The following is a 24,292-nucleotide window of genomic DNA, read 5'->3' as shown; positions in this document are numbered from 1 at the left end:
TTTTTTTAAGACCATGAAAGGCTATGGGGCTATACATTAAACGCCACTCTTCTGTCTTGTGGAAGCTTGGATGTCTTTAATGTTTCTTTTTGCCTTCCTTCTTGCAGTCTCACAGTCATAGAAACTATGGTTCTAAGATTTTACACATGAGAACAGGAGCAGTCTGGAATCATTCCAGCATTCTTACACATTACTGGAAATTATACTCTACTCAATGCATGCATTGAGCACTCACTGGAGCACTCACTGGAGAAGACCCTGATGCTGGGAAAGATTGAAGGTCAAAGAAGACGGGGACGGCAAAGGATGAGATGGTTAGACAGTGTCATAGATGCAACGAACATGAAATTGAGCAAACTTCAGAGGACGGCGGAAGACCGGAAGGCCTGGCGTGATGCGGTCCATGGGGTCGCGAAGAGTCGGACTCGACTGTGCGACTGAACAACAACAATGCATGCAGCTATTCTTCAAGTCGATTCTCTGTTGATTGTAGAGTTAAGATGCCATTTGTTCTTTTGGCTAAAAATATATTTCAAAGGAACATAATTGTATAATTGTTCAAAATACTTGTTTTACACTAAAGATGCCAATGAAACCCAAACTTGATTAACGTCAGCATGGTAACTGCATCATGTGCCCTTAGAGTCTGACCGTGCTCTTAGATTGATGCTGTGCGGCAGCCACACAGTACTATGGGTTTGGCTGGTTGTTGTGAATGGGCTTAGAATAAATTGTGATGCCTTGGAGCGGCCAGAGCATATAAGAGAGAAATCCAAACAGGTCTTACTCAGAAGTAAATCACACTGAGTGGAACAAGACTTATTTTCCCCATCATAGGACTGTAATCTCAGGGACTGGATGTTTTCCCACTAGGTATCAATTAGGTGATGCGAAGGGACAGGAGAGAAATCTGTGTTTGAAGAAGAGTAGTTTTGAGTTTGGCATGGATCAGTACTATTGTGAATTGGCTGAAGTACCCTGCAGATGCAGGATCTCTCTGGGAATCTGATGTGGTGTACTAGCAGATCTGCTGCCTTAGCAGTACCTCTTTGACTTTCCCATTCTCTGTACCAGTACAAATATTACAAAACACTGCAAGTCACCAGTGCTCCTATAAAATGGAACCACCAACCATGGGAAGTGGTGTCCCCAGAACCTCTTACCGCTTGGAAAGGTGCGTAGTACTAAAACTGCAGAGACACACTGCATGATGCCTTATTATTAGTGTACATTAATGTGTACTAAGGAAAAGTTGTATCTAGGGCTGTGCCCTCAGATTAAATCTCTGAAGACTCTGTGTGGGGTGGGGGGAAAGCCGCACCCTGAAAAACTCTAATATTAAACCAGTGTTTTGAAAAGGTCCCATCTGAAGGCAAAATAAAATTAAGCAGGGACAGCTAGAGCACGTATCACCAAAATGTAGAAAGGTATCTACTATGGCAAGTGGTTAAGACGCTGAACTGCAGGCTGTGGAAGGTCAGTAGTTCAGCAGTTCGAGACCCGAGTTGCCGCATGATGGAGTGAGCTCCCATCTCTAGTTCCAGCTCCTGCCAACCTAGCAGTTCGAAAGCAAGAAATTGCAAGTAGATAAATAAGTACCACTTTGGTGGGAAGGTAACAGCGTTCCGTGCGCCTTGGTGTTTAGTCATGCCGGCCACATGACCACGGAAACGTCTTCAGACAGTGCTGGCTCTTTGGCTTTGAAACGGAGATGAGCACCGCAACCCTAGAGTCGGACAAGACTGGCTTTCAAGCAAGGGAACCTTTACCTTTTTATGGCAACTCAGTGCAGTTCATTTGACCATACTAAGGGAGCAATTGTAATCAGATCTACTCAGAGAGTCTACTCAGAAAGATCCCCCTCTCTGTCATCTGGTACACTGGATAATTGTCTGTCTGTTACACTTACAAAATAAGACCTAGACCTAGAAGGGGTCTTGTGTTACAGGTCCATCCGTTTACAGCAGGGGTGGAGAACTAATGAACCTACCCTACTTTCCTTCAGCCTGTATTTATTTACTCCTATCCTGTTTTTCGTTCAGCTTCAGTTCCGTAACGTAAGCCAACTGTAGATATCTGATCAAATGAATTTTCCCAATGAAAGCAAAATCATCACTGGAAAGCAAAGGTAACAACCCCTCCACCCATCTACCACTTCCACTAGCAACTTTGTGGAGGTCCTGACCAAGTTGGGGGTTGAGAGCAGTGTTCCCTCTAAGCTGAGCAAGTGTGAGCTAGCTCACAGTTTTTTAGCCTCCGGCTCACAGATTTTTGTCTTAGCTCAGGAAGGAGGGCTCCAGAGCAAATTAATTGATGCAGCAGCCAAATCGCTCGCTCACAACTTCCATGCCAGTCGCTCACAATGCAGAATTTTTGCTCACAAGACTCCACAGCTTAGCGGGATCATTGGTTGAGAGTAGATTATGAAATAACTAGTTTATGGAGTTGGAATTAAATTCTATTGCAGTATATAAGCATTTTATATCTGTAGAAAAGTGAGATGTTATTAACTGGAGCAGTATATGGATATAATGAATATATTATGGATTTACCCAGAATGACTTTGTCCTGTTGCTTCAGACAAATACGTTATCCACCTGAATCTAACAAGTTATTCAAGTTCCGCTGGCATTTGACTGTCTAGAAACAGCAATAAACCATTAAAATAGTCATACATGTGAATATGTACTTTAATACACAGTACAATTGTGCTAGAAGACATCCAGAACATGGTTCCACCTTAAGAAAAGTTTCCAGTTTAATGATCAATATATACAACATAAACACTTAAATATCAAATTTCTCTTCACATATACTGTGCCCATTTTCTTCATAGTCTTCTCTTGTTACTACCATATCTTCAAAATCATCATTTTCTGAAATCAGCTTTCCACCTTCCCAGGAATATGTAATAGGACTGAAAGGAAATAAAAACAATCCTAAATTGTCATGTATAAAAAGAAACATTGTAAAAGCACTAGTATGTATTTACAGCTTTCCCTCTGACACAACTGAAAGAATGATCTCACTTCCCCTTCTTGTTTCAGTCAGCCCCATTCCACATGACACTTCTGTCCATGTAGGACCTGCAGTAGCCCTTTTTTTTTGAGGGGGGTGTCTTTCTATTGTGCCAACATAAAAGTTGATCGGGTCCAATCCATAATCAGGTAGGGCCACGATGGATTCCATTTAAACTGATATTAGAAAATGGAAATTTAAAGGATGACTATGAAACAAAATTGAGGAACAAAATGCAAAGCCACTTACTTCTCTGGCAGAACAACAGAAACATCATAGTCAGTTGGAGTGAGACATCGAACCTCAGAGTAAACACGATCCCTGAAGCCAGGGAAAAGAGTATTCCCTCCAGTCAAAACTATATTCTTGAAGAAGTGAGGTTGCATCTCTATTAAAAAGAGATAATGCAGAGTACTGAATTGCCTATTTAACTTAATTTTTGTATTTTATTTATTTATTTGTATTAGCATGGAACGAAAATTACTTGCATTTTAAGCCAGTGCCTGATCCTAAGTCACATACTGAGCATTACATCTCTCTGAATTCAAGCAATTTGTAATGTAGTTAAACTACCTTAATTTAGCAGCCTAGATATTACACAGGTAACTTCTGATAAGTAGTTTTCCTCCCTCTGTGTAATATACAAGTCATGTCATTTTAACAAGAAATTTAGCCAAATGTTATTATTAAATCTGATACCAGAAATCTTAGAAGTGGATTTCTTTAAGGTTAAGAATAGCTGGATTTAGAGAAAAAAAGATATGGCTGTAAGTTTTTAACCACTAAGTTTAACATTTGTAATGCTACAGCTTTGTAACAACAGGTCCAAATTTGAATAATATACTACATTCACGATGACTGTTTTTTAACAAGAGAGCTTTTGAAACAAAACAGGCTGTGGAACATCTGTTTTATGCAGCTACCTTCAGGCAAGTTCTGAATAGAATAAACAATGGCCTCAGGAATTCCCATTTCTTGAATGCCAATATCTGAAGGATGGAAGAGTATCTCTGGAACAGCAAATCGTTCATTTGTAAGACGAAGTATTTGTTCACCAGTTTTGTATTTTCCACTTAACACCATTTCTTCCCTTGGCTAAAGAGCACAGACATAAACAACATACACAACAGTGGTCATTCCAGCTTTCATTTTTCTCATACTATTCGCTTGCTTGATCTGTATGACTCTATAAACCAAATCATGTGTCTTCTCGTACAGTGGTCATGTTCTTAAAAACTAGCTATATTTTAGGCTTGTCTTTCTTAAATATCTGCCAACTGGGCCACAGGACAAATCACTTAATGAGTAGATGTTCAAAAATAAATCGATGAGGTGGGACATCTCCTGCTCAAAGCAATCAATAAATCAAGTTTCACTAAGCATAACCAAGCACTTAGGCCTAAAGTATATCCAGACAAAATATAAGGGCTGCAATATCCAACATTTCTAGTTACAAAAGTATTCCAAAGAACCATTGGCACAACTCAAATGAGTAACATTATCCTAATCAAGTTGTATGTTCTTCCACCAATTAATTTATATAAGAATTGTATATCCTGCCTTTTCACTCAGAAAAGTCAGATAGTTGCTGGTTCGGTGGACCAGGATTTAGATTCAAATGCTATCCATCCAGGAAACCCACTGGGTGAGTATAGACCACTCAATGCCATCAGAAGTAGATAAAAATACCTAGGTAAATATAGATGGAATGTTCTAGTTTGTTGCTGTTGAATAAAAAAGGAGTACAGTGGCACCTTAATGACTAACAAAATTTATTCCAGCATAGCTTCGATGGACACAAAGAACACAAATCTCTGCCTAATCTACTTTACAGAATGGTAAAGATAAAATGAAAGATAACCCATGCACTATGACCTGAGCTCCATGGCAGGAGGGATACAAACAAATAGATAAATCCATTAGGCTGTTCACAAGAAGATAAAAGATTTATAAAATTAACCAGAATGCAGTGTTATCATTGAGCATTATATACTGAGTGACACATTAACAGAGAAATCTTAAACATGTCTACTCAGAATCCTACTCAAAGGGACTTATTCCCAGGAAATGTCCTTAGGATTGTACTGTAGACAGAACAGCAAAAAAGATGAAGGAAGAATTAAGAGCAGCAATATAGGTCCATAGACTTTAAATCTCTCAAAACAGGTTTTTATTCATTCTATTTGTTTAAATATTTTTATGCTGCTTTTCCACCCAGCTTTTTGTCTCCAAGGTGGGGAAACAATCAAAAACATTTAAACAAGTTTTTAAAATAAAGTATAGGAAAAAAATAAACATGTGAACAGACCAAATATAGTCAAAACATATACAGAGGAAGGAGAGTCAGTGAATAACACCAGACAACACAGTTAAATCTTCACCTGCTGGCAGAAGGCAATGATAAAAGGAGACAGACGGAGCTCCTTGGGGAAGGAATTCCATAATTTTAATGCCATGATCCAGAAGGGCTTTTATTTAGGCACAACCACACAATTTCTCGTTCTTCTCTAGCACTTTATTAAAGAAAAAGAGATGATTTTACACAATTACCTTACAAAAGCCTTTTTTGATCGTGCTGAAATCTGGCAATACATAATCCAGCATTGCTGTATTTTCTTCCCCCTTCAATCTGGAACAGATTTTTGAAATTCAAAATAGATTATAAACTAATTATTCTTCCCAACAACTCATCCAGAATAATGTATAGCACTGCTGATAAATATGTACTCATTTTGCCCTAATAGGACTCTAGGGCCCCTGTCACACGGGCAGGAAACTGCAGAGGAGAAGTGTGGCTGTTTGCCCCGGGGCAAACTAACATGCAGTAAAGCGATCAGACCTACTGTGGAGGTTCTGTGGAGGTTCCATGGCAAGGGAGAGGTGCCGATCACAACACACGCCTGCGCGCAATGAAGAAGCGCGTGGCGCGGCGAACTGGTTTTCTTTTTTTGTGTACACTACGAATGCGCATGCTCCGTTGGGTGCGTGTGCGCATCCACGGAGACGTGGGGGAAAAAAAACCTTTTTCCGCAAGGGGACATGGGCGGGCGCCGGATACCACCGGAAACGCGATCAGACGCCCGCCCTTGCCCCGCAGTTTCTGCGCTTTTTCGGCAGGAAGCCTCAGTTGTGCCACGGAAGCACTACGCTTCCCAGATGTGCTGGTGAGATCGCGCCTGGAAACTCCGCTTGTCTTCCGTATCTCTTGCGTGGCTAATGTTGCGTATGACCGCAGCCTAGGTTCAGCTTTTTCAAAGTGTGAAGAAGACATCAATGATGGATTCCCTGTTACTCTCCCCATTCTGAGGCAGATTTTTCCCGCCAAAATTCTTCGTTACGGTACCTTCAGGTACTGAGCTGGCCTCCAGTAGCGTGATAATATTTGTGGCTTTATAAATCTGAACGTCCCACCCTGTGACAGCATCTAATTTATTGGCTTTTGCCCAACCCAGGAACTTGTCAGGAGAAAACAGGAGCCCTCTTTTTAGATCACTTGAAATGGCACCGGAGACTGTGTACAGGGAACAATAATAAAGATTTTATTTAATAGGCAGGGATGGTATGGGGTAGTCAGGAATTGGAAAGGCTGAGGTAAACATTGGTAAAAGTGTATTTTTCAGTTGACAGAGAAGATGGTGTTGTAGCAGCTTATTTTTACAAATTCTTGGTTCTTATCAGTGAGAGATGGTTGACTGAGTACTTAAATTTCAGTTATAATGTTTTTGCATATAGTTTCCCATTAACTCTTCAGGTTTTCTGGAAAGGTCACTCTTTTTGTGTATCAGATTCCTTCCCCTTTTCTGAAATCATGTTTCTTCTTTCCCCTGAGTAGTCCATGACCATTTTCTTTCACAACACACCAGGCACTGCCTCAATGCCAAATTCCCCATATAACTGTACAGGACCTATCTTTCTTCCCTGAAAATATAATCCTATTCCTTTTGGCCTAATTGGGAGCTTCAGCCTGCTACCCAGTCACTCTTTGCCAAAATCTCAAAATCCAGTTTTTAGTGTCTATGTGGAAACATACTTCATCTTAGGCTGACACTAGACTCTGCATTCTTAGATGGAATTCTTTCTCAGGTTATGTTGAACACAGTTAAGACCAAGAGTCTCTCCATTTATTCAAAACGGGAACCTGTCTGACAGACTTTTAGTCAGACTCTTCATATACTCCTGTACCTGAACTTTTACTTTACTGAGCAGTAATTGCCACTGAACTCAAAATGAACTAACTCTCCCCTTAGCACACAGCTTATCTTATATTTCTCTCAGCTGGTGCTGGCCAATCAGAAAAAAGAAGCACCCTGTCACTCAAGCTCAACATTCTAGAGCAGAGTTAACTATTCAACCTCCATTCTCTGATTTTACTGTATTAGGAAAACAGTGTTTTAAATGTAGTCTGTCACAACATCCCAAAACGATGCAAAGTATTTAGGTGGAAATACTGCACATCCCTTTACTTCTGGCCAAATGGTATAACATATTAGGGAAGCAGTAGCAAGGATAAGAATGCATAAGTAGCACACAACACAGACAAGGTAAGACTATAGGTTCTTAGAAAGATTTTGATGAGGATGAAGATTTTCATAAGGTATATGAAGGAGGAACAGGCTGTTCCATGCATAGTTATGACAGGAGTGGGACAAAGAAGATATGAGACTTAATTCAAAGTCACTGGTGTGGCATAAATTGCTGACAGTTTCTGCATGGTTGGATTCCACACAGCAGCAGTTGCATGATGCTTTCCCACCTTTGCCAATATGATATATAACTGCTGCAATGTGGATCCCTAAGGATAAAGAAGAATTGTTCAGAAGCAGCCACACTACATTAGTAACATACAAAGTAGGTCAGGGTACAAGAGACAGATCAAGTAAGGAAATTAGTAGAGGAGATAACTTAAAAGGAACATAGATACTGAACCTTAACAATGATGTGGAAAACATTATATGTTGCAAATGTTTTAATGATTGAAACACGTCCTCCTTAAATCATAGTAAAAGCTCTAGTCAAGTAAACTATAGCTTCTGGAAGATCTCTATCCTTAATATGTGAGGACTGGTTTGTTTATTTATTTATACCTCACCTTTTTCCCCAATGGGGACCCAACACACATCATTTTTCTCTAATCTGTTTTATCCTCACAACAACCCTGTGAGGTAGGTTAGGCTTAAAGGGTATGACTGGCCCAAAGTTACACAGAAAGCTTTAATGGCACAAGAAGGGATTTGAATCCGGGACACTCAGATACTAGTCTGACCCCCTTAGCCACTACACCACACTGGTTATGGATAAGGAGAAAAAGGCACTCTGCACATGCTAAAGGTGGTTTCCATATTACCATGTTTCAGGTAGAGCTCAGAACAGGTTTTAGGATGAAGCCTTGATGGACCCAACCTTAAATTTAAGGGCTGGATAGCATTTTGGGGGTGGAGGTGAAGGGCGGGTAAAGCACTCTACATTCTCAGTGTCAACTGGACTGCATATTATGCAACAAATACTTCTATAGATTTTGGACAATATATAATAATATAAAATACGTACTTGGCAATTTCCATATCCTTGAAAAAGTCTTGTGAAACATAACATACATCTTCTTTCACTTGATTAATTACATGGGTTTCATCCATAACATGGAGTTGCCTATGAAAATTGCAAGAACTTCAGAAACTAAGGCTACCTATGCTTATCTCTATCTAGTTTTAATTAGCAGTCTATTATCTAAAGTTAAATGAGGATTTACTCAGGGGTCATTTCGTAGAAAAGGAGGTGCAGGAGCTCATTAGCATAACATTTACATATGCCACACCCCCTGACATCACCGGAAGTGTGAACTTTGTAAGGAAAAACAACCGTGATATGATAACAAAACCTTGTTAGAGAAAAATATATCTTCTTTAATTATCCAGGGAATAACAAATCATAAAGGTGTGTTCTTTGAAGTAAATTGGTTGCAAGTTTTTCTTTCTGATGGTACAGCGCTCAATGGACGGTTTCACTCAAGGTTTCATCAAATGAAACCTTGAGCAGGGGGCGGAGCTTGTTGCATGTGCCCACCCCCTGGGCTCTTTACTGCCAGAGCTCTGCTCCTGTGCGCTCCTGGATTTACTTATGATTGAGGTTTTTTCATAACTAAAGTTTCAATCCAATGCAGAGAGATTAGGGGGTTGGAGTACCTTCTTTATGAGGAAAGAAGAAGAGAAGAGATTGGATTTATACCCCGCCCTTCACTACCCAAAGGTGTCTCAGAGCGGCTTACAAACTCCTTTCCCTTCCCCTCCCCACAACAGACACCCTGTGAGGTAGGTGGGGCTGAGAGAGCCCTTGACAGAGACTGCTCTTTTTCAAGAACAGCTCTTATCAGAACTACAGCTTGCCCAAGGTCATCCAGCCAGGTGCAAGTGGAGGAGTGGGGAATCAAACCCGGTTCTCCCAGATTAGAGTCCGCACACTTAACCACTACACCAAAAGGCTGAAGAGTCTGGGATTTCTCAGTTTAGAAAGAGACAACTAAGGGGGAACATAATAGAGGTTTATAAAATTATGCATGGGGTGGAGGGAGTTGACAAAGAGAAATTTTTCTCCCTCTCCCAAAAGACTATAACTCAAGGACATCCAATGAAGCTGATGGGCAGTTGGTTCAGGACAGAAATACTACTTTACACAGACAGTGATTAAAATGTGGAATTTATTGTCAGAGGATATAGTGATGGCATTAGACAGACTCAGGGAGGATAAGTCTATCAATGCCTACTAGGCATTGTGACTGAATGGAAACCTCCACATTCAGAGGCACTAACCCTCTGAATCCCAGAGCCAGGAGGCATCATCAGGGGAAGGCCTCGACCTCTATGCCCTGTTGGCCGTCCAGAGGAACTGGTTGGCCACTGTATGAGACAGCATGCTGGACTAGATGAACTATTGGTCTGACCCAGCAGCGCTGTTCTTATGTTCACAGTTTGGCAAACTAATTATTGAACCAAAGAACAAGAAGAGGAAAAATGAATACTAACACTGCACTTCTTTGTTTGGCTTTCCAACTAATTGTAATTAGAGGCTGGTTTGACAACCTAGTATGTGTTTTGTACCTTTTGAGGAACACAGGAACGAACCTATTATACCCTTTGAAAGAGTCCTTGGTAACAAAATGGGATAGTATACAATTTCAGTTTTTTAAGGTAAGAATGGTGATATTTGGAAACAATTTGGTATATCATGACTGGATTTTCTGATCAATGGTCAGATGCTGCAATATGACAAAATTCGTAATATGACATGTGGCTGTAACATTTTAAGCTGAAAGGTCACTAAAAGTATATGAACTCTATAAAAATGTTCCAACATGATGTCTAATTTACTTATGAATAATGTGGTTGGGAATTAAAAGATTAACATATTGAAAAATAACCAGACAGTTGAATTTAGAGCCCTTTCCACCATATTTCTTTGGGAGTCCAGTTTAAACATTGGGAATGTGATTATTATAAATAAACTTGAAGTGCAATACAGCGTGGTTAAAGAAAAAATTAAATATGCTATGGTTATTTAGCTCTCTCTAGTGTTGAGAGGAGATTTATCTAAGTTTATATGTTAAAGTTTGAGGTTTCTGGGTTTGTTTGTTTTATTAATTAGACTAAAATTAGACTAAGGCTACAGTCCTATGCAGACTGAAAGACATGTGAGACTCTGCAAAGGACTGAACTGCACATGGAAATGCCACTGTTTGAGGAAAGGAAACACCACTACATCTGCATTTCTACTGATGTCTAGTGGTAGTCTATTAGAGGCTATGGTCAGAAAGTTATTGCAAATTAAGACTTCACTTACTACGGCATATTAAATCCCTTTAAACTCAGTGGAATTTACTTCTGAGTAAGAATCAGGCTGTAGGGGATATTCAAAAACTGTACTTTTCATTTCAAGAAAGGCATTAAAATGAACAAAGAACAACATTTGGAATCAGCCAGGCATTCACACCAACAGATTTTTGTGCCATTTCGTACCATATCTAAAACAATTCATTGCTGAGGTAGATATTACTATTTATTCTCTGCTGTACCATTCACAACTAAAATTTTGGCTTTTACTAGTATTTTAGATGTTTTTGCTCATCCTGAGCGCTAATCTAAAACAAAACTTTTATATTCAGCAAGCCTTGAGACGTCATGAGGAAGGTGAGCTGTTTTTTAAAAATATTTTTTGCACTATAAAATCTAAGAAACAATGGGGGGGGGGGGTTTTTTAACCTCACAGGCTCTGGATAGGGCTCTATAACTTACAGTTCTGCATTACCTATAAGAGATGATCTCTTTTAAATGATTAGCTAAGAGTTTTCCTCCAACGTTAATCCTGGAAAGAAAAAAATTACATTTTTAAACATTAATAAGAGTATGCTTTTTAATTTTAAAATACCTAAATTAATGTTTACCTGATAATGGCCTCCTTCTTCTTTTTACTTCTACAGTAAGGCACAATGTGTGTAAAAGAGTAGCCGCTGTCCACAATGATACAACACAATTCTGATGGGTTATCCCTGAAGTATCTATGAGCACTGAGAGCCCCAGCTGAAAAATAATATCATGCTAAAGTGCCAACTGTTTAGAGGAACCAAGCCAATACCAAACTGCAGACACATCAGTTTTCCAACCCTGAACAATAAGACAACAGAACACTCACCATTCACTCTAAGAACTGCTTGAAACTGATATTCTTCAAATAATATTTCATTCATAGATTCTTGTATTGAACTGAAGTTGAAATAAGGCTCTGTGATGATAATATTAGTATCTACAAAGTCTACCTATGCAGAAAAAGTAGCAGCATTAAAAAAAAGAATTTACTTAACATTAGGCCCTAGCTATTAACATACAGTCATCAATAATAAATAATCATTCAGTGCAAGTACACCTGGCAAGACTGAGCTTCAAATCTCCACTCTGCCATAAAATTCAGGATGACACTGGACTAGTCACTCTCGGTTCAGAGTGTACTTAGCACATTTAGGCTATCTATGACATTTCAAGTGTCCAGACCACTTCACCATAAAATTATCTTAATAGCACTGTAAGAAAGGCAATTATTGTCTTCATATTGCAAAGAGCCAAATGATTAAATGATCTGAAGCAGGGATCTCCTGATTCAGAGATCACATTTGGAGCTACTACCCATCACTAGCTCTTAGTAGTGTTGGCACATAACCTGCCCTACAGACAGGCTATAGAAGTTTAATAAAACCTACATGTTCCTAAATTCCAAACTCTAGCTACTGGGCAAGTGAAAAAATGAAGATGTGATTAAGTATTCTATATCAATATTTTGTTTACCAATTTAATTATACACCATGACAGGAGAAAAATATGACTATCGAGTAAACTGCAACTTTACTTTCAGTCCTGCCAGATTTACTTGAATACCTTCTGTGCCAAATAGTATGATTTATTGTCATGTTATCTCACCCTTCCCTCTTGCAGATAATCTCTCAGACTGCTCATGTCTTAAAAACAGTAACACAGAAAGCAGTAATTAGAAGAAACTGATCAACCCAGCAGGGGGGAAAAATCAAAGCCAACAAAATTAAAGTCAATTCAAACCCAGCATCATAAAAAAATATATATATCAGTGGTTAATAATAAAAGTCAGTAGCCAGTTATGATAATCCAAGCTGCATCTGTAAACTTCAAAAGCCCGCTAAGAGAAAGGCTTATCCCAGCCAGTGATAATTTATATACCCTAAATGTATATTTATACTCATGCTGTTAGCCGCCCTGAGCCCGCCACGGCGGGGAGGGGGGGATATAAATTTAAGAAAGAAATAAATAATAAATAAGTACACTGTGGGCACCTTGTGTTTTTTTTTCCTTATGGCTAAATAAAATAAATAAACCTGCCTACAGCTTGAGTAGACATGAACAGCCATGGTCACTGAAGCCTTGTTGATATGTGTCAAACCATATGCTAGGAGGCTGTGACCCAGAAAAGTTGATTAAGCATTGGCTGATATGTGCTGACATCATAGAGTATTGCATATTTCCCTCACAGGACAAACAGCAGCTGGAACTTGGGGATTTGCATCAAAAAAGGCAACATGGGTGAAATGATTAACCCCCTTCCCTTGCTCTGCAGATCTGCCCTCCCCTGGCTATGATTAGCATAATAATAAAGTTAGGATCCAGTCATATCTCCTGCTATCATATCTGAATTAGCACTCATTTATTTAAATGCTACCATTGTTACAGTTGAGTACTGTAGTCAAGGGAGTTTTGCATTTCTTGTTTATCTGTAGTCAACTTATACAAGCATTTTAGTTACCTGATACATTTCTTTTCCGAAAAGGTAGTCCCATACCTGTCTCTGAACATCCCAGTTCACCAAATATCCCTGTTGTTAATTCAAAAGAGGATACATAATTATCCATTCTATAACCATTCCTATTTGTGCAAATTCATACTGTCCATCAGTCTTGGTTGAACTAACTCATAAGAACAGAAACCTAAATAGAATCTCTTATTAAAATATTGTATCCCACATTCTGAATAAGAAATAACTATGCAAGAGCATTATTATTAATAATAATAATACTACTAATAATAATACTACTACTACTAATAATAATAATAATAAAACAATCAGTAAATCAAAACATCGAGACCATTAAAACCAGCAATAAGGCAATAATAAAATCAAGCAGCAGCACATGAAATAACCATTAAAACAAAAGCAGGAAAATCAGTAATAAAACATTAATACTACAGGATCAATAATAAGATTAAAACAAAAATACAATATTGGGGGAAAAGGTGGGTATGAGAAACTGCAGAGTTTTTAAAAAAGCTGAGAAAAGAATCTGGTACCAAAAGCTATACAACCCCAGTGCCAGGCAAATGGCTGCTGGGTGGAAACACCATGAAAATGTCCCACAACAATGGACCCTGTCTCTGGCTATCCGATTCAGCTCAAGGGCTGAAAGCTCCAAGGGAAAAGTCTCTTCAAGGGTTTTAACTGAAAGGCAGGTTCAGTGGGGACAAGCAGTTTTAAAGGCAATTAAAGATAAAGTGTGCTGTCAAATCAAAGCCAACTCATGGTGAACCCATGAAGTTCTACCTCATTGGGTTTTCAAGGCAAGACATGAGCAGAGGCAGTTACGAGCACTTTAAATTATGCTCACAAGAAAACCAGTAGCCAGTATATTTAGAAAATGTATATATTGCCTTTCTAGAGACCTGCTTGAGGCAGCTCAGACCATAAAATTAATGCAATAAAATTATAAAACAAAACCATAAAATTATCAACAATAAGTAAGGGGCTTAAAAATAGCACAAAATATTCAGCAGCCTAAAATGATATCCATAGAAAGTCATCATGCTAGGAGTAGACCACAAAAACAGCTAAAAAAGATAGAATCCCTCAGTTAAAAATCTGGGTCAAAAGATAAGTTTTTGCCTGTTGCCAAACGGAGTGTAACATAAGAACTAGGTAAGCCTCAAAGGGGGGAGGGCAGTATTCTAAACCATTTCTCTCAACACTGGTAAGACATATTCCCCGTAATAGTCTTGTTGCTTTTTGTACCAGCTGAAGCTTTCACGTCCTCTTCAGAGGCAACTCCATACAGTAATCAAACTTCTTCGATGAGTTCAGAATGTAGATGACAATAGCCAATGTAAGCCTGCTCTTTTGTGATAAGTGCAAACTTGTCCTCAATTGCCCAAACACCTCAACTTTATCTGTGATGAATTTCAGTTTGTTGGCACTCATAGGTATGTTTAGCCTGGGAAAGAGAAGGCTTAGAGGGGACATGATTGTAGTCCTCAAGTATTTGAAGGGCTGTCATGTAGAAGATGGAGCAGATCTAGTCTCTCTTGCTCCGTACTGCAAGACTGGATCTAATGGGTGGAAATTACGAGGGAGTCGTTACCAGCTAAATATCAGGAGAAACTTCCTAACAGTAAGAGTGGTTGAGCAGTGGAACAGACTGCCTCAGGAGGTGGTGGATGCTCCTTTGCTGGACGTTTTCAAGCGGAGGCTGGAAAAACATCTTTTGGGTATGTTGTAGGGCTATCTTTCGGCTATGCTCCTGCAGAGTGCAGGGGGTTAGACTAGATGACCTGCAAGGTACCTTCCAACTCTAACATTCTATAGAGCCTATTACTGTTTCCACATACTAGGAGACATCTTCTATCTCATTTGACTTCATTGAAAAGGAGAAACAGAGTAGAGTATCATCAAGGTGGCACTTTCCATCAAACCTCCAAGTGATGTTTGGCAAGTATTTGGATGGGAGTCCAGAGGCAGGCTATCAAGCCACTTCTCTGAATGTCCTCCATGCCCCACTAGGAGCTGCCAGAGGTCGCCATGACTTCCAGGCACAGGCGCGTGCACACACATACGCAAGAATGCAAAAAATATAGCCCCCCTCCCAGGTAGGGTTATCATTTCCCGGGTGGGGGTGGAAGATCCCCCACTTTTGCAGACTCCTGCCTGCTGGTGACCAGCTGCCTGGCAGAAAGAAATTTCCCCCAACAGCACTGTCATGCACAATGTGCTGACGTCACCCGGAAGTTATATAGGCGCATCAGTGATGTTGGGGAGAGGGGTGATGCTCTGGTTTTTGGACAATACTCTATGGTTTGAGGGCAATTTTACCATAGAGATATGCCCCAAAACCAGAGCGTCGCCCCCAACATCACTGGCATGCCTACATCACTTCCAGGTGATGTATGCATGTCCCACAATGTCCCCACCCACTCCCGGATCGTCTCCCCAATCCCCCCACCGGTGCGAAGATCAGACCTGGCCTACCTCCAGGTGATGTTCTGTTGCTCCAGATCTCTTAAAGAGGCTCCAATAAAAAACATGAAGCTGCTGCCATCATTTATGTTAATGAGACAGCTTGCACCCAACAAGGTTGATGAATATACTACATATCACACAAAGAACTGAATTAGGGCATCTATCCCACATGTAAGGGCTGTCTCTGACCGCTGATTTGCTTATGGGCACAATTCAAAGTGTCCTTTTACCTTTTACATCAGCTTTTTCTCACATGGAAACTTCTCAACTCCTTTAAGAATAATACATTTTGCTGCTGGAAGAGGAAAGTGTTTCAAGTAAAATTCTGCCCAGGTCTTGTTTATCATGCTAAGTATAGTAACGCCTACTTAAAATATAATGGGCATCACTTAACAGCAGCAAATATCTTCTACTATCTGCATTTACTTTAATATTCTTTGTTATACTCTGAATAGCTTTCAAGTAATATTTACATTAAGAATAATCTCATCGGATTAAATTATTTTACTAAAACTTAGTTTATAGTCTCAGACTATAATATACTGTAATTACCTTCTGAAAAGGAAGAATATAAAAAAGCCCAGATGGATCTTTAATTTCATCCAGTTGGTTAGCTGTAAATGTTTTCAGACGAGCGGTCTTTGATCTAAATTGACAGTTGGGAATGACACTATGGAGAGGAAAACAAACACAAAATAGTTTCCTAAATACAAATTTTATAACTAGTTAATATTTATAGATGAATGCTAGCTACAGCAATGTAACACTATGGTCTGAATCCTGTCTTTGGGAACTGCGTAGAACTAGTTAGTTCTACCTCACTTTCCATTTAAGATTCCTGCAGTCACAATTTAAAGTCCTTCACTGCTCAGGTCCCTCATGCTTACTGAACCCCGTATAACCCCTTGTGCCAGTTGCATTCTTCAGACAGCCTCCTCTTTAAGTTGCTTTTGTTTAGGACTGTCCATATGGCCCCAGTAAGATCGTGGCCCTTTTCTGTGGTGGACCCAGTCCTTTGCAATGGCCTGCCCGAGTGGGTTAGGGGAGCACCTTTCATTGCTCTATTTAGGAAGGTGAGTAAGGCAGTCCTATTCCAAAAAGTATTTGGTAGAATGTGAATTTTTCCAGCAGATTTGGCTGTGAGTTTGCTGATTCTGTATGTTTTAGGTCTGAATGTTTTTAAATTTGTAAACTATGAAATTTAATATGCTTTAATTTTGTTAACTGAATTATTATTTCTGTCTTTGCAACTTGGCTGCTGCAGTGTTCACTGCCTTGAGTCCAAGGAGATGAGGTAGGACAGAAACGTTTTAAACAAATGACTGAATAAGTAAAATAAATAAAACTGGTGTTCTGGAAAACTGAGCTGCTTGGATAGAAAGAAGCCCTTTTGTATCTCAGAGGATTGTGCTGTTCAGTTCTAATTAAGGAATACAAAAACCAGTGCATTTTTGTCATATTTTATAAATATGATTTGAATGATAAAAGATCTTCCCTAATTGTATTTAATTTCAGCAGTGGATTAGAGGCTTCATCAGCAAAGGAGAAGCTTCACTCTTAGATTTTCCTGGGCTGGCAGATGTGCACAATTTTACAAGTATTTTCAACTGAAGTACAAAAGAGTATACTGTCAACATTAAGAAGCTCTCAAAAAGAACTCTTCTAAAGGCATTACTAGAAACAACCATGGATTGGATCTAGCCAGCTTTTCCACTCACCTAATTCCCATTATACATGCCTTTTGATGTAGTGGTTAAGTGCCAGAGAGCCAGCTTGGTGTAGTGGTTAAGTGCGTGGACTCTAATCTGGGAGAACTGGGTTTGATTCCAATCTCTGCTTCTTCATGCAGGTCTCATAATCCCCAGCTCCATTAAGGATTGTAAGAAAAATATACAGCATTTTCCAAAATACTTGCTGGAACCTAATAATCTTGTAGAATACAAACAACAAATTGCTGAAAATACTAGAATTGTTTTTCAGCTATCAGAAACAACCTGTTAGCAATGGATTTTGAAGATTATTTCCAGTTCATTATTTGTAGTTCCTTATTCCCTATTTAATTTATGCATATTTATAAGAAAGCAAGTCAATCATACTTTCTTCCAAGTAAATGTGCATAGAACTGCAATATTAAAAGTGCAGCAGAATCCTAAACCAGGACTTAGGTTTTAAATATGTGACATGAAAGTGTTATGTGGAGTGCTTTGAACACATACTAAAATACTATTATTAATAAACAAGAGCAGGTGCCTAGGATCCCATTCCACTTCTTCCAATACAGACTTTGCCTCTATGCTCCACCTCCTACAGGCTTTGCCTCTATGCTCCACCTTTTGTTTCCCTTTGTCCAATCTCTTTTAACCTCTTTCTTCTACATTCCCAGGAGCCACAGCAAAAGTAGGGGAAGGGGAGAACCAGTCAGGCTTGTGGAAGAAAGCATACATTAGGTGGCCACTGCTGTCATGTTTCTGCTGCCTGAAGTCCTATTTGTGTCCATGTGATACAGACATCATCTTACTGTATGTCTTTTGAACCTCACTTTAAAAAATAAATCAGATTGTTCCGTGAACCCAAGGGTTCCCTAGGCTTTGCAGAACCCAAAGGATCCTAAATTGTAGCTGTGGCTGGTCCTATTGTGCCATATATATATTTTTAAAAGTCTGCATGCAGTTCAACTCTTAGATAATCTGCACCCAAACCATACATCCAGACTACTGGGGGTTGTCTCCATATGAATTGCTGGCTTGGGGGGGGGGGGTATTAGGCTGAAGTGGTTGAAACATTAGCAGTTGCAATTGACTTTAATCTTCCTGTAGACAGTTGGGAAACTGATAACTCTTAGCTGTCTCTGATGGGAAAATACTCTGTGATTCAAAAGTCTGCATATTAAATCAACTCACACAATTACAAAACAAAACGATGCTGATCTTGTTATACATTGTGTAGCTGAACTTTGTTTACACAGCACTGGACTGTACAACCTGTAACTTTTACCAGACAATACAACCTATAACTTTTACTGGGCATATGGCTACTAGAGGTTGGGTTGTTTCTTGCAATACCCATATAAACATTCTTTAATTTAGCACTGCCACAGTGGTAATCATATGCCCATTAAGCTTCCTGTTTCAAAGTTTATTAGAGTGAATCCAGAGATCATTTTCCCCTACAGCTGATCCAGTACATAAGAAGCACACTGCTGGATCAGACCAATGGTAGCAATCTGTTTTACAGTGGCCAACCAGCTACTTTAGAGTGGCAAACACAGGGCACAGAGGCCAAGGGTGCCACCAGATGTTGCCTCCTGGCACTGGTATTCAGAAGTTTACTGCCTCTTAATATGGAGGTTCCTTTTAGTCACCATGGCTAGTAAATAGAGGATCTATCCAGTGTTCCCTCTAAGCTGAGTTAGTGTGAGCTAGCTCACAGTTTTTTAACCTCCAACTCACACAGTTTTGTCTTCGCTCAGAAAGGATGGCTCCAGAGCAAACTAATTTCTGCAGTAGCCAAATCGCTCGCTCACAACTTTAATGCCAATAGCTCACAAAGTAGAAGTTTTGCTCACAAGACTTCACAGCTTAGAGGGAGTACCGGATGTATTCCTCCATGAATCTACCTCCTTTCATCCCTACCTTCACTGGTAGTGAATTTAACAACTAACAGTGCAATCCTAAGAATGCTTTCCTGGGATGAAGTCCCATTGAACAGACTTTAGTAGAATTCTGAGTACCCTGCTTAGGATTGCATTGGGTAAAGCAGTATTTCCTTTGTTCTAAAGCACTTAATACTGAAGCGTTAAATAGTGTGGGGTGTGGGGAAGAAAGAAGACAGCTCAAAAAAGTGGTCTGCGGGTCTATAACACCAGCAGTGCAATCGTGAGCGGAGTTAATTCAAAGTTCACTGAAATCAATGGCTTTAGAAGGTCAGTACTGCAAATGTCTCTTTTGTCTGTGTGCTTGCTTCTACATTATAATAATTACATTGTTTATGATGAGACTATTACTACAGCTCCTAACCATCACCATCCCGCTGCACAACACGTGTCTAGTAATAACTAAAGCTTATTCCATCTCAGGATTCATCCCATAATAAAGTTCAAACGACGAGATAGTAGCAACGCGCTGTTAGGGTGTCAATGTGCGGAGCGGACGCGAACAGCTTTCCCCTCACCCTAAAACGAAGCCCTTGCTTTAGTCCCCGGCAGGAGGAAAGAAGCAAGCCAAACACAAACGGGGCTTCGTACCTGACGTGAGCGTGACTGTACCCGATCTTGGCATTATAAGCACCGTTATCCAACACAAGGGTCGCCATCTTCCCCCAGCCCCTCAGTCTCCGGCGTCTTTGTTTTTGTTTTTGTTGTTGTTCAGTCGCACAGTCGAGTCCTACTCTTTGCAAGGAAGCCCAAAAGATCTTCACTCGCCGCCCGGCACGCTACAAGTGCCGCAAACGCGGGCGATAGAGTTGACATCTCTACGTAGCCGCGTTGCATGAAGGGATTGTGGAGGACTGAAGAGGGGAAGGCTTCTAGCGATGGGAAAAATCAAGGTTCCGTACGTTTCCGCATAAGCTAACTGTTCCGGTGTAAAACAACAGGGTTACAGAGCTCGCAGAGTAAAGGTCCTCCTAAGGACCAACGAACTCGCAAGATTAATTTACGTTCTCATGTAATGTCTGATTTGATTTGGGATTTCCATTTTTAGGCTTGTGAACTACCTCCTGCCGGCAAGCAGATTCAATTGAGAGAATGCTTTGTTATTAAAATGTTTTTATTTATTTCTAAAATAGCACACTAACAGTTTACACTAATTTTAGAAGTGATTTTAAATTTAACTAGATTTACTGAGGTATTTTTCGCGTGGGGTATCTTTGCCTGCCTTCCATATTATGATGATGGACGGAGTTCCCTTACAAACTTATGGGATGTACTTGAGTATTCAATGTCGTGGCCTGGAAGATGGCAACTCCCCTTTAGTTTTTTAAATCACCCCTGATTAAGAGTTCTGGAGAACTTAAAAGCTTGTACACTTTTATGTCATTTTTCTTGGTCCTGATAAAAAGTATAGCATTACTTTTGTGTTTTGCAATATGTTGTATAGGACTGTTCTACTCTGTAAGCAACTCTAGAACATTTCTGTACTCCATTGTAGTGGAGACCTGTATTTAATAAAAGCATTTATTGGTCACTTGCAAATCATCCGAGCTAGGTCACAGGGGGAAAAGGAGGAGACCAGTTGCTTGACCTGCCACAGATGGAAAAAAGCAGATCTTACAACTGCTGTGAACTGGTCCTCCATGGAAAGTGAGGAATTCAGGACCACACCCAAGCTCTTTATCACTGGCGCAGGTATTAGCAATACCCCATCCAGTTTTCCCACTGGCTCATAGAAATATTCTGTTCAAAAGTTTTCATTCGTTTAAATCATACAGTCTTTCATTTGCCCTGTTTCATATTGCAATAGCATTTTATATGTATTTCCTAATAAATGTTTTAAGTCTCCTGTAAGTAGTTGTTCATAGCCCATTTTCTCTCTTAAGTGACCTCTGTCTTTTGCAATTTGTTCTTTGTATTCGGATATATCATCTGCTGGATATTATTTCCTTCATTTTGAACTTCTTGCCAGGATTTAATTTTTCCTTGTCTCATCATATAATCATAAGTTATATGATCAGTTTCTTTTCTGATACTACCGTCACAATAAGCATTAATTGGAGATGTCAGGGGCGAAGTCCGTCCCTCAAGATACGACTGTCATCTTGTTTTTGTATAGTTTTTAATAACTTCTTAATCCATAAATAATTGTGGATTCCTTCTTTTGTACCAGCTATTTCCAATTTAATATTCCTCCCATTTGGATTTGTTAACCAATCTTTAATCCAAACCAGTGCAGATGACTTGGTGATATAATCCGTGCACATGGCTGAATGACAGAGAAGATCTGAAAGTTCTTTAGGAAGGGACAGGTGTGTGAGACCTCAAGGTCCAACAAAATGATAAAGATGAATGGGACCAAAACAATAAAACTTTAAGAGTATTCCACCTGCCTCTTCATTTACCTACAAAGGTGGCAAGTGTTAGATTTAGGTCAAGAGGATGTATATATAATCCATGTTATTTTCCTTTGCTGAGATGTCCTCAGTCAATTGTTCCTTGACTGTGTGCTCATTATTTCCGTAACCGATGATTGCTTATACAACTAAAAGATAATTTATTTTCTTAAACTGGTGTGGTATGGTCAGTTTCTGCACTTATAAAGCCTAATTTGGCTTAGGTAAAGGTTTCAAAGCCAGTAGAATCCAACTCTAGGGTTGCAGTGCTCATCTCCGTTTCCAAGCTGAAGAGCCAGCGCTATCCGAAGACGTTTCCATGGTCATGTGGCCGGCATGACTAAACGCCAAGGCGCATGGAACGCTGTTACCTTCCCATCGAAGCAGTACCTTACCAAGATATAAAAAGAAGACATGGAGACCTGCCTGAATTATTTTACGAGGTGATTTTTTCAAAGGTTTTCAAAGGTCAAAGAAAACGGGGACGGCAAAAGATGAGATAGTTAGGCAGTGTCATAGATGCAACAAACATGAAGTTGAGCAAACTTCAGAGGACGGCGGAAGACCGGAAGGCCTGGCGTGATCTGGTCCATGGGGTCGCGAAGAGTCGGACTCGACTGTGCGACTGAACAACAACAACAGGATTTATGGAGTACAAAAGGAGTTCTTTACTTGGCAAACAGTCTCTTAAGAGACAGAAACAGAGGGTCTGTGTTGCATGTTATCAGACAAGAATACCTCTAATAACTCCCAACCTGTTGTTGGCAGAGAAAAGGAATCCTGTATTATTGGGGGGGGGGGAGCTTGGAGTAAAGCTGGAGAGGTGAACTCTTCACTGAGGTGTAGAAGCATGAGACCCAGCCCAGTGGTGTAAATTCCACATTCCCCAAGGTAGAATGAGGTGCTTGCAGGCGTCTAAATAAAATGTTGATAGTCTTTAAGGTGCCACGATATACCTTTTTCATTTTTAACTTCCATGTGGGTGTTAGAGTACGTAACTTGGCTTAGGACTGCACTTTAGTAATACGATATCTCTTCAACAGCAGGACCGTGTAGTTGTTTCATGCACATGAGTGTTTTTAGCAAAGCAAGCACTCCCAATTCCTGGCTTAAATTGAGGAGGTTATTTTCTGTTGTATGGTAACAGGGCTAGAAACTATGTGTGTCTTTGTCCAGCCAAAAATGAAACACACTTTGCTGTTTGGTGAGTGTTAAGTCCGGCGCTTAACAATAAGTCAGAGAGTGATTTCAGCAAAAACTCAGGTTTATTCGGCTCGATAATCAGCTTCTCCAACACGGTACAACTCCTCATAGCCCGAAAAGCTTGTCCATTGCAGCTGCTCGGTATTTAAACATTCCGGACTAATGTAGCCACACCTACTGTACATATTTCAACCTATCAGGTTGATCGCATCACAGACCAATCATAAGCTTTCCCGCTTACATACAGTTCAAATGTGATTGGCCACAATTTCTTCGGCGCGAATTCCTGCCGAAGCCTGAAGCTTAACATAGCTTCCCTATGGGATGATTTCACATTCATCCTAGTATATTCAGGGCAGCATCTGAATATACTACAAATCCGTCCCCCCTAAGCAAAAACACTATGAACAGTCATAATCACTTAGGTAGGAAGGTGCACGTCGATTTCTCTGAGATCTACGAGGTGGTACAATCTCAGGGCACGGTTCCGTCAGTGGTACTCTATTGGACTCTGTAACCGCGGAGTCAGGAACATTCCCCTCTGTTTCAGTGGGTCCAAGAGTAGGGGTCTGCCCTGCCTCTTGCCCAGTACTGTGGCCCTCAGGCTCTGCAGTACTCGCCTCCTCCAGAGGCTGTGGGAATTCCTCGGGGTCAGGGGACTCAGTTGGCAGCGCGTTGGGACGGTCAGTTGCCCACCGTTGCCTCAACTGGTCTATGTGCCTACGCCACTTGCGACCATCAGCAAGTCGTACCACATACATATGTGACCCAATCATATCAACAATAGTGGCTGGGAGCCACAAGTGACCACTGGCATAATTTCTGGCATACACTTGCTCACCTTTTTTGTAAGTCCGGACCTTCGGACTTTCGGTCTGCTGTTTGGGCTTTAAATCATTAAGGTCTGGATGCAACCTGTCAAACAAGGTTGTCAAACGACGGCCCATAAGCATTTTGGCAGGGCTGCGGCCCGTTGCCGAACATGGGGTTACATGTTGTCACAGTAAAAACGATGCCAGTTTAACCCCCCAATCACCATACACTAGTTTGGCTAGTGCCTCCTTGGTCGTTCTGACCATACGTTCCGCCTGGCCGTTCGATGCCGGGTGGAACGGGGCTGACGTTATCTGCCTGATGCCGTTGTCAGACAGGAACCTTTGGAACTCTTCAGAGACAAACTGAGTTCCGTTGTCACTTACCAACACGTCCGGCAGCCCGTGGGTTGCAAAAAGGCGTC

At 40.3% G+C, this 24,292-nt stretch overlaps 1 protein-coding gene across 4 annotated transcripts; it reads right to left on the bottom strand.

The window, feature by feature from the left end:
• Positions 1–2,742: 2,742 nt before the first annotated feature.
• ACTR6 (ARP6 actin-related protein 6 homolog (yeast)) lies at positions 2,743–20,254 on the bottom strand. Of its 4 annotated transcripts, none has more exons than XM_015424816.1 (11): positions 20,051–20,254; positions 16,360–16,477; positions 13,330–13,398; positions 11,698–11,821; positions 11,450–11,585; positions 11,314–11,370; positions 8,566–8,664; positions 5,569–5,647; positions 3,942–4,113; positions 3,268–3,406; positions 2,743–2,917 (listed from the first exon to the last, which is right to left on the bottom strand). In XM_015424816.1, exons 1-11 carry the CDS (start codon positions 20,116–20,118, stop codon positions 2,788–2,790), a joined length of 1,191 nt encoding a protein of 396 aa, XP_015280302.1. In that variant the 5' UTR covers positions 20,119–20,254; the 3' UTR covers positions 2,743–2,787. The 4 variants fall into 4 exon arrangements, with proteins under 4 accessions (XP_015280302.1, XP_015280304.1, XP_015280306.1 ...); XM_015424818.1 differs by having other exon boundaries at positions 13,366–13,398; XM_015424820.1 differs by lacking the exon at positions 8,566–8,664.
• Between the last annotated feature and the right edge of the window lie 4,038 nt (positions 20,255–24,292).

Source organism: Gekko japonicus, unplaced genomic scaffold, assembly GCF_001447785.1.
Source record: "Gekko japonicus isolate JY-2015 unplaced genomic scaffold, Gekko_japonicus_V1.1 scaffold968, whole genome shotgun sequence".
Taxonomy (NCBI): Eukaryota; Metazoa; Chordata; class Lepidosauria; order Squamata; family Gekkonidae; genus Gekko; species Gekko japonicus.
The sequence above is the reverse complement of the archived record's forward strand: the minus strand, read 5'-3'. Positions and strand labels throughout refer to the sequence as shown.

Excerpts from the sequence above, each read along its gene's own strand:
- ACTR6 (XM_015424816.1), bottom strand. The coding sequence starts at position 20,118 with ATGGCGACCCTTGTGTTGGATAACGGTGCTTATAATGCCAAGATCGGG. Across the intron at positions 11,586-11,697 it reads AGCAGTTCTTAGAGTGAATG|CTGGGGCTCTCAGTGCTCAT; the intron begins GTGAGTGTTCTG and ends ATTATTTTTCAG. Across the intron at positions 8,665-11,313 it reads AAAGAGATCATCTCTTATAG|GCAACTCCATGTTATGGATG; the intron begins GTAATGCAGAAC and ends CAATTTTCATAG.